The sequence below is a fragment of the Semicossyphus pulcher genome, unplaced genomic scaffold (genome assembly GCF_022749685.1).
Source record: "Semicossyphus pulcher isolate SPU_LCO1_2020_fin unplaced genomic scaffold, fSemPul1.0.p SCAF_6, whole genome shotgun sequence".
Classification (NCBI taxonomy): Eukaryota; Metazoa; Chordata; class Actinopteri; order Labriformes; family Labridae; genus Semicossyphus; species Semicossyphus pulcher.
Window position 1 is genome coordinate 932,130 of NW_027211737.1, and position 13,310 is coordinate 945,439.

The 13,310-nt window shown below is 42.7% G+C and overlaps 1 protein-coding gene across 1 annotated transcript; it reads left to right on the top strand.

Moving 5' to 3' along the window:
* Positions 1 to 1,886: 1,886 nt before the first annotated feature.
* On the top strand, positions 1,887 to 3,855 carry uqcc3 (ubiquinol-cytochrome c reductase complex assembly factor 3). Its single transcript, XM_069683534.1, has 2 exons — positions 1,887 to 2,153; positions 3,538 to 3,855. Exons 1-2 carry the CDS (start codon positions 2,037 to 2,039, stop codon positions 3,661 to 3,663), a joined length of 243 nt encoding a protein of 80 aa, XP_069539635.1. The 5' UTR covers positions 1,887 to 2,036; the 3' UTR covers positions 3,664 to 3,855.
* Positions 3,856 to 13,310: the final 9,455 nt, after the last annotated feature.

The window sequence follows — 13,310 nt, forward strand, 5'->3', positions numbered from 1 at the left end:
TATGCACCTTTTAACGTTGGTTGCAATCCGCCATAATCTCAGAGAAGAAGAAGAAGAAGAAGAAGAAGAAGAATTAATCTCCTGACGTTTTCCTGTTTGGGAGAACAATAGAAGTTAGAGTGGGTTCAGAGTATTCCAATAAATATTCAGTTGAAAAAGGAACACCACAGGGTAGTGTGTGCAGTCCGCTATTATTGAACATCATGATTAATGACATTTTTCAGAGTAGAGCAAAATATAGGAAAATCACTTTATGCTGATGACGGGGCGATCTTGGTCCAATTAAATGGACAAGTCCTTGAACAGGTTATGGAGGTTAGATTTCTTGGAGTTGTATTTGATGAAAAGCTTACCTGGTGTCAACATATTGACAAAGTGAAAAACAAGTGCAAAAAGATGCGAAAGACAACAATATACTGCGATGTCTGTCAGGGCGAGACTGGGGAGCAAGTAGGACCTCTTTGTTAAACATTTACTGGGCTCTTATGCGAGCAGCCCTGGATTATGGAAGTATTGCTTATATGTCTGCAGCAGAAACCAACCTTAAAAAGCTGGATGTTGAACAGGCTCAGGCTCTCAGAATTTGTAGTAGAGCACTTAAAACATCAGCAGTGTCTGCAATGCAAGTCGAAATGGGGGAAATGCCTCTACGAATTAGGAGGATGAAGCTTATGTTGGCATACTGGGTTAATCTGCAAGGACATAGTAGATTACATCCAACAAAGGACATTTTACAGGTGTGTTGGGAGCATAATGAGTCCAGATTTTACAGCTTTGGGAGGATAGGAAATGCTAAGGCACAAAATGTAGGCCTAAATAATTTAAAAGTAAGCCCCACTGTTCCATCATCAACAATTCCTCCGTGGAGATTCATTATGCCATCCATAGATACAAGTCTGCAGCAAAAATTAAAAGACAAACCTAAACTGATACCAAAATGGATGATAGTACAGAACTATATTGACCAACACAAACACGAGTTATTCATATTTACAGATGGTTCAAAAGAACCGGAGACTGGGCATACAGGTGCTGCTTTCTTCATCCCTCACTGTGAGGTAGCAGTGAAAAAGAGAATAACTGACCACCTCTCAGTGTACACTGCTGAGTTACTAGGAATATTGTTAGCAGTACAATGGGTGGAAGAAAATAACCAATCTATGGCCATAATTGCTTCTGTTAGTTTGTCATCCCTTTCAAGCATAAAATCCGGAAAGTCGTCATGTAGACAGGATATTATTTATGATCATTTTCATGTGCTACTCAGGCTACATCATAGAGGATTGGATATGTCCTTCCTTTGGGTGCCTGCTCAAATAGGGGTGGAAGGAAATGAGAAGGCAGACATACTAGCCAAACAGTCATTAAAAAGACTTGACATACAAATACCACGTAAGTAAATCAGAAATTAAAACCATCATAAAAGACCACCTGGCAAGAACACTGTGACCTATGTGAAACAGGAAGACATCTTTACAGTATTCAAAAACACGTAGGCATTGGTGGATTGCGGAGTAGGAACCCAAGGGAGGAAATGGTCATTACACGTCATAGAATAAACACTCCGTACAAGCAGCCTACTGGGCTATGCATATACTGTACTACACTCGAAACTGTCAAACATGTACTAATAGATTGCAAAAGGTATGATGAGCAAAGAAGGGAATTAAAATGAGAACTAACTTAGGAAAAACGCAATATTACATTGGGGAATCTGTTAGGAAAAACCTCATGTAAAGTTCGCAGTGTTCTAGTCGGAATTTAATTGACTTTTGTTTGTTTTGTTTCCTGCCAATCTACTGCTCCACACTCCAGTCCAGTAGGTGGCTGTAATGCACATTTAAGCCATGCCAACCGCCATTAAAACTCAAAGAAGAAGAAGAAGAAGAAGAAGAAGAAGAAGAAGAATCTCCCGGCGTGCACTGCGGCTGCTGTGTCCGCTGTTACCAAACACAGCGGAGTGAAATGCTGTCCGTGAGTCTGTGAGAATCAGACACCGGCCGGACAGAGTCTGTGTGGCCATCACTGTCCGCAGGATGAGCGCTCTCCGCAGCATCCTCGCCTCCTCCGCGCTGGTCGCCTTTGTCGGGCTCGGGTACGGGATGTGGTCCATGATCGCTCCGGGAGAGGAGCGGCGGAGAGAGCTCGTCAAGGTGAGTCAGCTGAATGGTGACCACTGAACACACTAACTGGGTACTTAAAACATACAAAGATAAACCAGGGGAAATCAAGTGCTACTGTACGTCGCAGGTTGTGAAGTGTTAGTTTGTGGTGTGCTTTGGTTGAGGCACGTAAAGGTCTGGTTTATTTAGAACGATTATTAAGGGCCATAAGAATTAGAAACATCGTGAACTGCAACTCTTAAGCCGCTTACATGTCCTGCATATACAAGAACACTTTCTGCTCTGATTTGTGATGTCAAGATAAACGTTATCAGTATAAGTAAACGTTATTCATTCGTGGTTGTTGACCCATATAAGTCAGCCCGCCGTTACTGTAATTTTCCTGAAGGTGGCAGCAGAGGTATATGTATCAATTAACTACTCACTTTTGGGGGATAACTGTGGCAATTGAAAGTGTTACAGAAACATCACGTCCCTTCTATGTATGGCTGTATAGATAATGATGTTGTAGAGAATTAATGATATTTGGTAGACAACAGAAACTCTGCATTTTAGGTCTAACTGGAGAGGGTTTGAGTGTATCAGTGATTTAGCACTGTGGATGATTTTATAGATACGGTATAGATATAGATATAAATGTTGTGTTAACTTCACGTGAAATAAATGCAGAGGACACACCCGTTTCCAACTGCAAAGCATTGTTTGAGCTGCAGGTGAAAAAAAGGAAAAAATACAGATGGCATGAAAGAGACAAAAAAAAAAATGAGGAAACTGTTGACAAAATGGTTACATGCTGTTATTTATATGGACATTCAGAGGACGGTTTGAGGCCTGCTTGTACTGAGGAAATCAACCCAAAAGTGTGGGTGACAGGGATGCCACATGCTCCCCAACATCAGTGGACATAACTCTCTAGTTTAACTGACAGCTGAAAGGTGATCGTAGGGTAACAGTAATGACAACTCACTGATTGTGACAAGCCCAGTATAGTTCAGCTGGCTAGTTCTAACTCAGTTGCCTGTGGTTATTATGTTGCCCTTGTCTGGCACCTCATAGTGAACCCTATCCCCCTCGGTACTCTGTGTTCATTGAAATTTGTTAACTGACTTTAGGCGCTAAACTACCTTAAACCTGGAAGCTTTATGTGAAGGCTGATATTTTGCCAATATTTTTTTCTCCATATGTTCTTATTCAACAGCTTTGTTTAGTTGCAGTAAAACAGCAGCCTATGCAGCAATGCAAAGATCAAAGTTCAACCAAAATTTACTTTGAACACATTTTTCTCCAAACAGAAAGATCGAAAGATGCTTTAAATACATAAAATGTTAACTTGAAGGGACATCAGGTTGTCATCTGTGCACAGGAGATTTTCTGTGAAAACATTTGTATTTAATTCCATGTTTCTGCCCCTCAGAATCTGCCTGAATCAAACCCGATGAGGATGGAGGAGACGAGGAAGAGGAACGCTCTGGTGATGCAGGCACTGAAGGAAGCAGCTGAAACAGACGACAACATTGCAAGAGGCCTCAGGTCGAAGTAGACTGACCTGGATCTGTGACCTGAGAGTCTGCATGTAGTGAAGGCTGCTTGGCCAAAACCTGTTCGAATACATATGGACATATTGTTTTACTGGGAGGTTGCTGTCAAATATTTAAGCTCTAATGTCTTTACTGTATGTGACAACAATTTACTATGAATGTAAAAATTGTTTATTAAATCTCTCTGATCACAACCGAGTCGTTTCAGGCTCATTGAAAGCTGAGTGATGTCCAGGTTAGGGTCAGATTTTGTAGCATTAAGGTGTTCACACCATTAGACTGTTATTTAAGTCAAGGCCTTAAACCTCAGGCGACTACTGGTTGTTAAAAGAAGTGTTATTCTATAGAAGTCTATGACAAAATGGTCCTCCTCCTCTCCTGATTTATTCCCTCAGTAAACATGTTCCTAATGAGTTTATGGTCTCAATCTCTAGTTTCAAGTCTTCTTCAACACAGCATGACGTTCATTTAGTCACTGATGCTCCCATTTAGAGTCACACAGACCAGAAAGCAGGGGAGGGTTTAGGACGGGGCTATCTGTGATTGACAGGTCACTTACACGGCGACCTGAAAAATATGTTCTTCAGTGTTAAGTTGAACTTAAAGACACTGAGGAGTCTGCTGTTTTTTTTTAGCAAGTACATTTTGTTAAAGTCATTTTTTTCACTAGCCAATATTAACCTCCCAATAAATACCAACTTTACTGTGCTTACAGATGCTCCTTTGCTAACCCCTGGCTCCTGTCCACCTCCACCCTCTTTTCCAAATATGCTCTCTTTTGCCTCCAAAGACACTCAATTTAAAACCAATGGGTGAATCAAGATTCTTATATAGATCTTATGGTGCAAAAATTAACAAGTATCACCAGAGATGTCTCAAAGTGATATGTTTAATCAACAAACCCCATTTAAAGCAAAAAACCAACAATATATACATATGTCATACTAAAAAGACTAAGTGTATCCAAAACCTGATAGATACTCTGTGTCATAGAGCTCCCCTAAAAAAAACATGGGTCAAACTGTTGCACTAGCTGACATGCTCCTTAACTGTATCACACACTGCATTACTTTGTCTCAATCCCACATACACCACCCTGCTGCCACACATACTCATAAGAGCATTACACGATTCATCTGTTGTTGAAAATAGTCCCCAACATACGTACTATTTCCCCCTGTTTTTAAACGCTTTTAACTAGTAAGATATACAGTTACAACAACATTCATCCCCAAATATATACGTCAAGATAGAGGGCATGCTCAGAACCAGCAAACAACAAAAAAAGTTCCTTTGTTTGCACAAACATCTGACTGTGCGTTTACTCTTTGCTTCTTCACTGCTGTTCTTGTGTCTTTCACAAACCCAAATGAAAATGTAATCAGATTCATTCTATTGGTGATGCATTCACCTTAAGAATCAAAACGGACATCAAACAACACCGGTTTAGCTCAGCAGTTAAATCGGTGGTCCATGTACAGAGGCTATAGTCCTCGATGCAGTGGCCCCGGGTTTGACTCCCACCCTTGGCCCTTTGCTGCGTGTCATCCCCCATTCTCTCTTGATCCGTTTTCCTGACACTATCCACTATCCTCTCTATAAATAAAGGCATAAAGGGTTAAAAAAATCAATCAAAACACACTGCTCTTCCCTTCATGAAATTATATTATAAAAAGTGTCTTTATCAGTATTGATACCAAGTGACAACCTCCAAGGCTTAAACATTCAGCCAACGCTGAAGGGCCAAAAACTGCAGTTCCTCAAGTGACCACTTGAGGCTGACTCCTAAAGTTAGTCAATCCCCACAGAGCCCTAGAATACACCCCTTCTAACATACAGTGAGCTGATGAGCTATAGCAGATGGAGTGCAAATATTTATCCAGATATACCAAGAGTGATGCTGCAGGGGGGATGAGGGGGGATGTACTTTGGTCACTTATGATTTCTTCCTCTGTAAATGAAGTTCAGGTACCTCATTCTCACTCAAAGAAAAGTGAAACTAATAGGATAGGATAGTTTGCAATAGGTTTTATGATGTCCAACTCATTTCTCTATTCGTGGCAACTGGATGAATTTTTATATAATTGACCTGCTGAAGTTATAATAAGGCCTGAAGTTAAGTATTACTATGGGTGACACTTTTTTCACTGACTGAAATTAGATTATTTTATTCATACGTTAGCACTAATTAGCAGCTATCTGTGTCTGTGCTCACCATATCTGGCTTCTTAGCTTGTTCACTGTTTGTCATTCAGTGATTTAATTGTGGCGGCTGTTTATATGAATTATCACACAGAGACTGTATTATGACAGAGCGCCAGGGGCGATCACCCTGCATAACTATTGCCTGCTGGGATGTACCATTGACACAACACTAGAGGGGGTCTTAGCCCGACTTTGCACCTCCAATGTGAGAAAAAACACCATGTTTGATGTGTCATCCGCTTTTTACACAAACATACACATATATATATCTCCCTCTCTGCTGGTCTCAGGTCCACCCGATTACGCCGGTACAATGTCACCTCTACATCCACCAGGTATGATCTGGGGCCCACCTGTTGAAGGCATACTCCTCTCCTAGAGGCTTCATTTTGATATCTTGGCCAATAGTCAGCTCTGGCAAATCTCTGGCTGACTTGTCATACCAGAATTTGGCTATTTGGTTTTTAACTGGCAGCTTTTCAGGAATTCCTGTGACAATGCTTGGCTCTAAGAGTGTGTCCAGAGACGGGAAGAGAAGTTTTTAGCCTTAGAGCCATCGGTCTTTGCGCTGCACTGCTGTGCATGCCCTCTGTAGGTGTTTTTCTCCATTGTAGAATGGCTTTCCAAGGGTCATTACCTGCACTGGCTGCTTTCTTGCACAGGTTCCCATTATCAGAAAGTCTTTACCAGCTTGTTGGAACAGATCCATGCTAAGTATCTGCCATGGCCACGTGGGGAGTGCATGTGACATCATCGTTTCTCTGTTGTTCGCGGGAGTATTCATTGCATGCTGAGCACTGGCTCACAGTCTTTGATCTCACCTTGCACGTTGGGCCATTACAGTAGTATATAGTCTTTGGCCTGTCTGTAGCATGCTTCACATCCTACATGGCTGGACTGGATGCGTTTCAACATTTCTGTGCGCAATGATTTTGAACTATAACACGTTGACTCTTGCATAGTACTCCATCTTGTGCACTGATCTCGTCCCAGATCGACCAGTATTCTCTGATTGCTAGCGGAGCCTCATCTCTGTGGTCTGGCCACCCCCGTAGCACTACTTCTTTTAGTATTTGGAGGTTTTCTTCTCCCTCAGTATGCTTTCTGTCAGGCGCTGGCTGGTGACATTCAGGTAGTCTGCTTGATTTATCTGTTCAGCGTCCTCTTGTGCCCACTGCAGGTTGCAAACTGCATGGCGTGTGTATGCTGCCCAGAGATCTTTAGCATGCCCCGAAGGGGGGCCCAGACCCCAGGTTGGCCACGGCTTTATACTCTGACCTGTCCTTTAACTGCTTCTATGCTCTCAGCTGAATAGATGAGGGCCTCAGTGTTGGTCCCGACCAAGTCCTCGTGGGCCACTGTGTCTGTTGTATGCAGCTGTCGTGTGGATTGGTTTCTCTTCAGGCCCACCTTGGCAAAATGATTAGCTGTTCCAAAATGGCGGCAACTTTTGCCATATGCTGGCATAAAGTCGCGTCCGCACCTGAGCGTAATGCCACAAAACTTGCACATACTACTCTCACTTGCACCCTGTGCGTGATTCTGGAGTTTGTCTGGGTGCTCCTGTCTGGGTGTAGTTCGCCGTCACTCTCCAGCGCCCTGTCCTGTGTCATTGCTTTTATCCTGCCATCTCTGCAGCCCTGGATCACCTTGCCTGCTCCGCTGTGATGCCCTGCTTGTATGGCGACATTCGCTGCCCATTGCTCTCCTCAAAGTTGCAGCCTGCACCGCAGCTGTTTTTTAGCCAATCCTGATGCGAGTGAGTAGTCCTCAAATTCTGCTCCAAAATTGTCCCAGTTATTTGCCAGATCGCTGGTCATCTTCATCTCCACCAGCAGCGGGAAGCTTGACGCCATGATGATGCTATCCGTGTTAGCCTATAGTTAGCTTGCTGCTAGCTGGTATTTTTCCCTGGGCAATTTTTAGCACCTTTATGTTTGGGTGCAGTTTCTTCTGACCATGTTTGTATGAATAATCACACAGAGACTGCAGCAGGTGTGTATGAACTGTAGAGCTGTATTGTAACAGAGAGCCAGGGGCGGTCACCCTGCATAACTATTGCTATTGCTTACAGCTTTATTGGCCAAGTATGTGGGCACATACAAGGAATTTGACTACAGGTTTTCTGTGCTCTGGATGTACAGACACGCATACTAAACAGACATACAAAACTTAAAGACAAGGACAGGTTAGACAAGGTAACACAAAACTACTGTGGCGGCACAAGGGTTGGTCGCTAATCTAAAGGCAACGCCACCCTGGGAATTTCACCCAGGGAAGTATCACAGAAACAGACAGATAAATTACACACTGGTTCAATCTATATACAGAGGAGCTTGAGACTTGTTTCACAATAAAACAATTATTTTATTATTATATTAGTTAGATTATTTCTGTTTGTTTAAAATTAGAAACGAAGACGAAAACATGCATTCATAAAATGGGGAGGATAAAGGGGATGTGGCTGAGGCTCACCAGGTGTGATGGGGTCGAGGAGAGGTATCCCAGTGAGGATAATCAAATGGAAAACACCCCAGACACACGTGAAGAACCTACACACACACACACTTGTGGAATAACTCAAATGGGGCACACAGCACACAAAAAGGGAGGGAACCACCACCCAGATCACCAGCGCCACCACCAGGCTCTCAGCCACTGAAAAAGAGAGGAAAGAAGAAAAGACTGTTAAAGGAATCGAAAACGCACAACTAAATAACTAAATCACACCACCAAAGTGAAATAATTGGCAGCAATCAAAAATATAAAGATAATAAATTAACAGAAAGTTCTGAAGCTGCTCACAAATAACACTAGATAACTAAACCAAAACTTAAATTACTCATTCGATTGGCAGGCAAATAAACAAATAAGGTGAAAACAATACTATTGGTGGTAACAACAAAAAGAAGAAAACCCAGATAACTGCCAAATTAATGTCAAGGTGAACCACAGATAATAAACTTAAACCAGGAAAAACATAATCAGGACAAAGAAATTAATCCCCCCCAGAGTCCATTCGTACAAACACAAAAAAGGGGTAAAATAGTCCAGTCCCAACACAAAGCTGCAGAGGCAGGCAGCGACAAGCAGCGGTCCCACTTGTGAGGATGACCACCAGCTGCAGCAGGCGACAGCAGGGTTGACGTAGCACACGCTGCGAGCAGACAAACGAGCCAACACCACGGCCAAGCTGCATCAGCAACCCAACGCGGAAGTGCCCCCACAGAAAGTCAACTGAGCAACCGAACAGGGCTCCTGCAAGACGTGTTACGGGCAGGCAAAACGGCTTGCAGGCCTGCAAAGCAGCAGTGTAAACGGGAGGCAAACGTAGAGCAGGCAGTGTAAACAAAACAGCAGTGGATCCCGGCTCTCCCACTGATCGGCCACAATAATTTCACACGAGTTCCGCCTCCCCTTGTTCCGCCTCCCCTTGTTCCTGAAAGCTCCGTTCAGCAGTCTGCTCGGTACAGCTGGGTGCCCAGTAGATGTAATGAGCTGTCTGAGATGTGTTCACTGAGCCATGTTTCGGTGAAACACAGCGCGGCGGATCTGCAAAAGTCTGTGTTTTTAGAGTTGAGGAGCAGCAGTTTGTCCATCTTGTTGGCCAGAGAGCGGACGTTCACCCGGTGGATAGACGGGAGCGCAGTGCGTAATCCCTGCTGCCTCAGTTTCACGAGCGCTCCTGCTCAATTCCACATCTGCGTCTCCGGCAGATTCCATATAGAGCTGCTGCTCCTCCAACAACAATCTCCATAAAACCGGTTTAGTGAAAACCGGGGAAAAAGTTTTAGCAGAGGAAAAGCTGATGTTTAGAAGTTCCTCTCTGGTAAATGTGACCAGAGAAGGAGAGCAGAGGACTAAACAAAAACACAAAAAGTACTAGAGAGCACAGTACCGAAGCCCAGTAAGAGGGGTCTTAGCCGAACAATCCCCTATAACAGCGGCCCATGCAGGGAGCCAGGACTGTTGGCTTTCCCTGCATAGAAGATGGCAGACAGAAGTGATGAGAAGACTGGTTCTTGTGAGTTACCAGTTTGTTTTGATCAGATGTGGGCCAACAAGCAGTCGTTGCTATGTGCCACAAGCTCTCTTCACTACTTCACTTCTCAGCAAATCGTCAGCTGGCTTTCCACTTTGGGTAGAATATGCAAAGGAGCTTTTAGAGGTTTAATCAAACACTCCATAAAATACCATATAATATACCATACTGTATTATATTACACTATACTATATTATGCTATATAATATATAATTACCGTTATATTTTTTACGCACTGTATTTATTTGACACTTTTATACTGCACCTTATATTATACCATATCGTAAACCTTCGACCTCATACCATACTGTATTATCTCATCCTGCATATCATGTCACTTTACCTTGTCACTTACTCCTACTTATATAACAGCTGTACATATCTCTTTTTATTTTTTTATTTATCTATTCTTATTTTTATACTGTATTTGCTTACTTGCTATTCTGTCTTTGTACTGCTGCAACACCCAAATATCCCGCCTGGGGATCAATAAAGCATTATCTTATCTGATATGAGAACATCATATTGGACTATGCAGCCACTATAATTTACTGAAAACTGTCAAGACTGTACTGATATATTGCAACAGTTATGACAAATTACATTATTATAAAGATCTGGATGACTAGAAACTTTCTGCTACTTAATTCAGACAAAACTGAAGTTATTGTGCTCGGCCCAAAACACCTTAGAGACTCTTTCTCTAATGATATAGCTGCCCTAGATGGCATCAGCCTGGCATCCAGCACTACTGTTAGGAATCTGGGAGTTCTGTTTGATCAGGATATGTCCTTCATCTCCCACATAAAACAAATATCAAGGACAGCCTTCTTTCACCTTCACAACAAAGTGTAGTCTCTGACATCACGATGTAATGTTCTCCAAATGTGCCCTCCTAATATTATCATTGAGTTGCAAAATTCTGACAGTATACTTTCAAGTGTATTGAAAAATGATTTATTAATCTTCATTGGGTGCATATACGTATATTTATCAAGGTGATATTGTTTGACTCCAAGGAACCATTAATAATAATGTATCTTCCTAATGGGTCCCTAAATATATTTTTTATTTTGAAGTTAATTTTTTTGTCAAATAGTAAAGCAACGCCAGATCTCTTTGAAGATTGTCCAGCACCAAAAACCTCACCAACCCACTCCCTTTTTAAGTGTTGTACCTTTTCATTTTTTAAGTGTGTTTCTTGGAGGAAGACAATATCCGGAGAAAAACTTTTTAAGTGTTTTAAAACTTTGCCACGTTTAACCTGATTGTTTACATCATTCACATTCCAAGATATAGCTCTTAAGTATGTGCTAGGCCTACCAAGCAAGTAATATGTTGAGCAACATTGCATGCTCCTTCCATTCATTTTCAGATCTAAAGGAACACTGTGCATCATAAATGTAATATCATGCTCCTGAAAATGTTGAGGACTGAGATGGTCTACCTTCCCTTGATTACTCCCTCCCCTTTCATGCTTTCTGTCAACCCGCCCCAACCCGACATCTCCCCCTCCCATTTCAATCCCCACCCACCCAAAATGTAAGGAGACAAAACAAGACATTGACAAAATCAAGTAAGCTAAACAAATAAGTGAAAACAGAAAGCAGACAACTAAAAAAACTAAAGAAAAAGGGAGAAGAAGATGAAACAGAAAATTAACACTTGGGTGTGCCAGCCAAACCCTAGCTGCATTAGTTATACTCGTTTGAGCCAATAAATTAAAGAAAGGAAAAGGAAAAAGAAAGAAAGAAAGCCACCGGGTCGAATCTGCCGGATCAGACCATGACCATTCAGGGTTTTTGTAAATATTCCCGTCAATGAAGATTCTTTCTCTAATGATATAGCTGCCCTAGATGGCATCAGCCTGGCATCCAGCACTGTTAGGAATCTGGGAGTTCTGTTTGATCAGGATATGTCCTTCATCTCCCACATAAAACAAATATCAAGGACAGCCTTCTTTCATCTTCGCAACATTGCAAAAATCAGACACATCTTGTCTCAACACGATGCAGAAAAACTAGTCCATGCATTCGTTACTTCCAGGTTGGATTATTGTAACTCGTTACTATCAGGCTGCCCTAATAAGTCACTAAAAACTCTGCAGCTGGTACAAAATGCTGCAGCACGTGTGCTGACAAGAACTAGGAAGAGAGATCACATCTCTCCTGTATTAGCCTCTCTGCACTGGCTTCCTGTAAAATCTAGAATAGAATTTAAAATCCTTCTTCTTACTTACAAAGCTCTTAATGGTCAGGCACCATCATATCTTAAAGAGCTCATAGTGCCATATTACCCCTCTAGAACATTGCGCTCCCAGGATGCAGGCCTGCTTGTGGTACCTAAAGTCTCTAAGAGTAGTGTTGGAGGTAGAGCCTTCAATTACCAGGCCCCCCTCCTCTGGAACAATCTACCAGTCAAGGTCCGGGAGGCAGACACCCTCTCTTCTTTTAAGAGTAGACTTAAAACTTTCCTCTTTGATAAAGCTTATAGTTAGGGCTGGCTCAGGCTTGGACTAGCCCATAGTTATGCTGCTATAGGTTTAGACTGTCAAGAGGATCTCACACACCAAGCTCCTCTCTCTCTCTCTCTCTCTCTCTCTCTGTGTTTCTTTCTCTCTATGTCTCTCTCTCTCTCTGTCTCTGTGTGTGTTTCTCTCTCTCTCTCTCTCTCTCTCTGTTTCTTTCTCTCTCTGTCTCTCTCTCTCTCTGTCTCTGTGTGTGTTTTTCTCTCTCTCTCTCTCTCTCTCTGTCTGAGTGCATGCTGAGAGTGACAGGGTGAGTGTGTCTGAGAGCGTTTGTTGAGCGTGTAAGTGTTTCAAACCCTTTTTGCTCTTCTTTCTTGCTGTGGGTGCTGTTTAATGTGTTTGTGAATCACTTCTCTGTGATCAAACTTTGTCTCATTGTTTGCTTCAGTGTGTTTTTGTGCTTTGTTTGGTGGCGGCTGCCGCCGCAGCCTGCCACGCTTTCATGCCGGCTGCGCGTGGTGTCTCCGGTTTGGAGAAACTCACCCACAGGCATGGCATCAAACTTTCTCCACCTTTTGGTGTATCCGTGGAGGACTGTGGCCTGGCTGTGGGTGAAGTTGTGGGTTGTGGAAGCGTAAAATCAGCTTCCAGAAACAGTGCTGTTGTGATTTTTCTGGACAGCACTGAAAAAGCCAATCAGCTGGTAGAGAGCGCTGTAGTGCTTCAGGAGACGTTAACGCCAGTGTTTCCTCTTGCTAGCCCTGTAAAAAAAAGTTATTGTTTCTAATGTGCCCCCTTTTCTTAAGAACACACAGGACACACACAGCTCACACACTGACACACAACAGCACTCACACAGCTCACAAACTGACACACACACCTTGCAGGACTCACAGGACACACAGCTCACTCACAGCTCTCAGGTGAGCACACAG

Bases quoted from the DNA above. Each gene is read 5' to 3' on its own strand.
- uqcc3 (XM_069683534.1), top strand. From the start codon at position 2,037: ATGAGCGCTCTCCGCAGCATCCTCGCCTCCTCCGCGCTGGTCGCCTTT. The intron at 2,154-3,537 runs GTGAGTCAGCTG...TCTGCCCCTCAG, and splicing joins GGCGGAGAGAGCTCGTCAAG to AATCTGCCTGAATCAAACCC.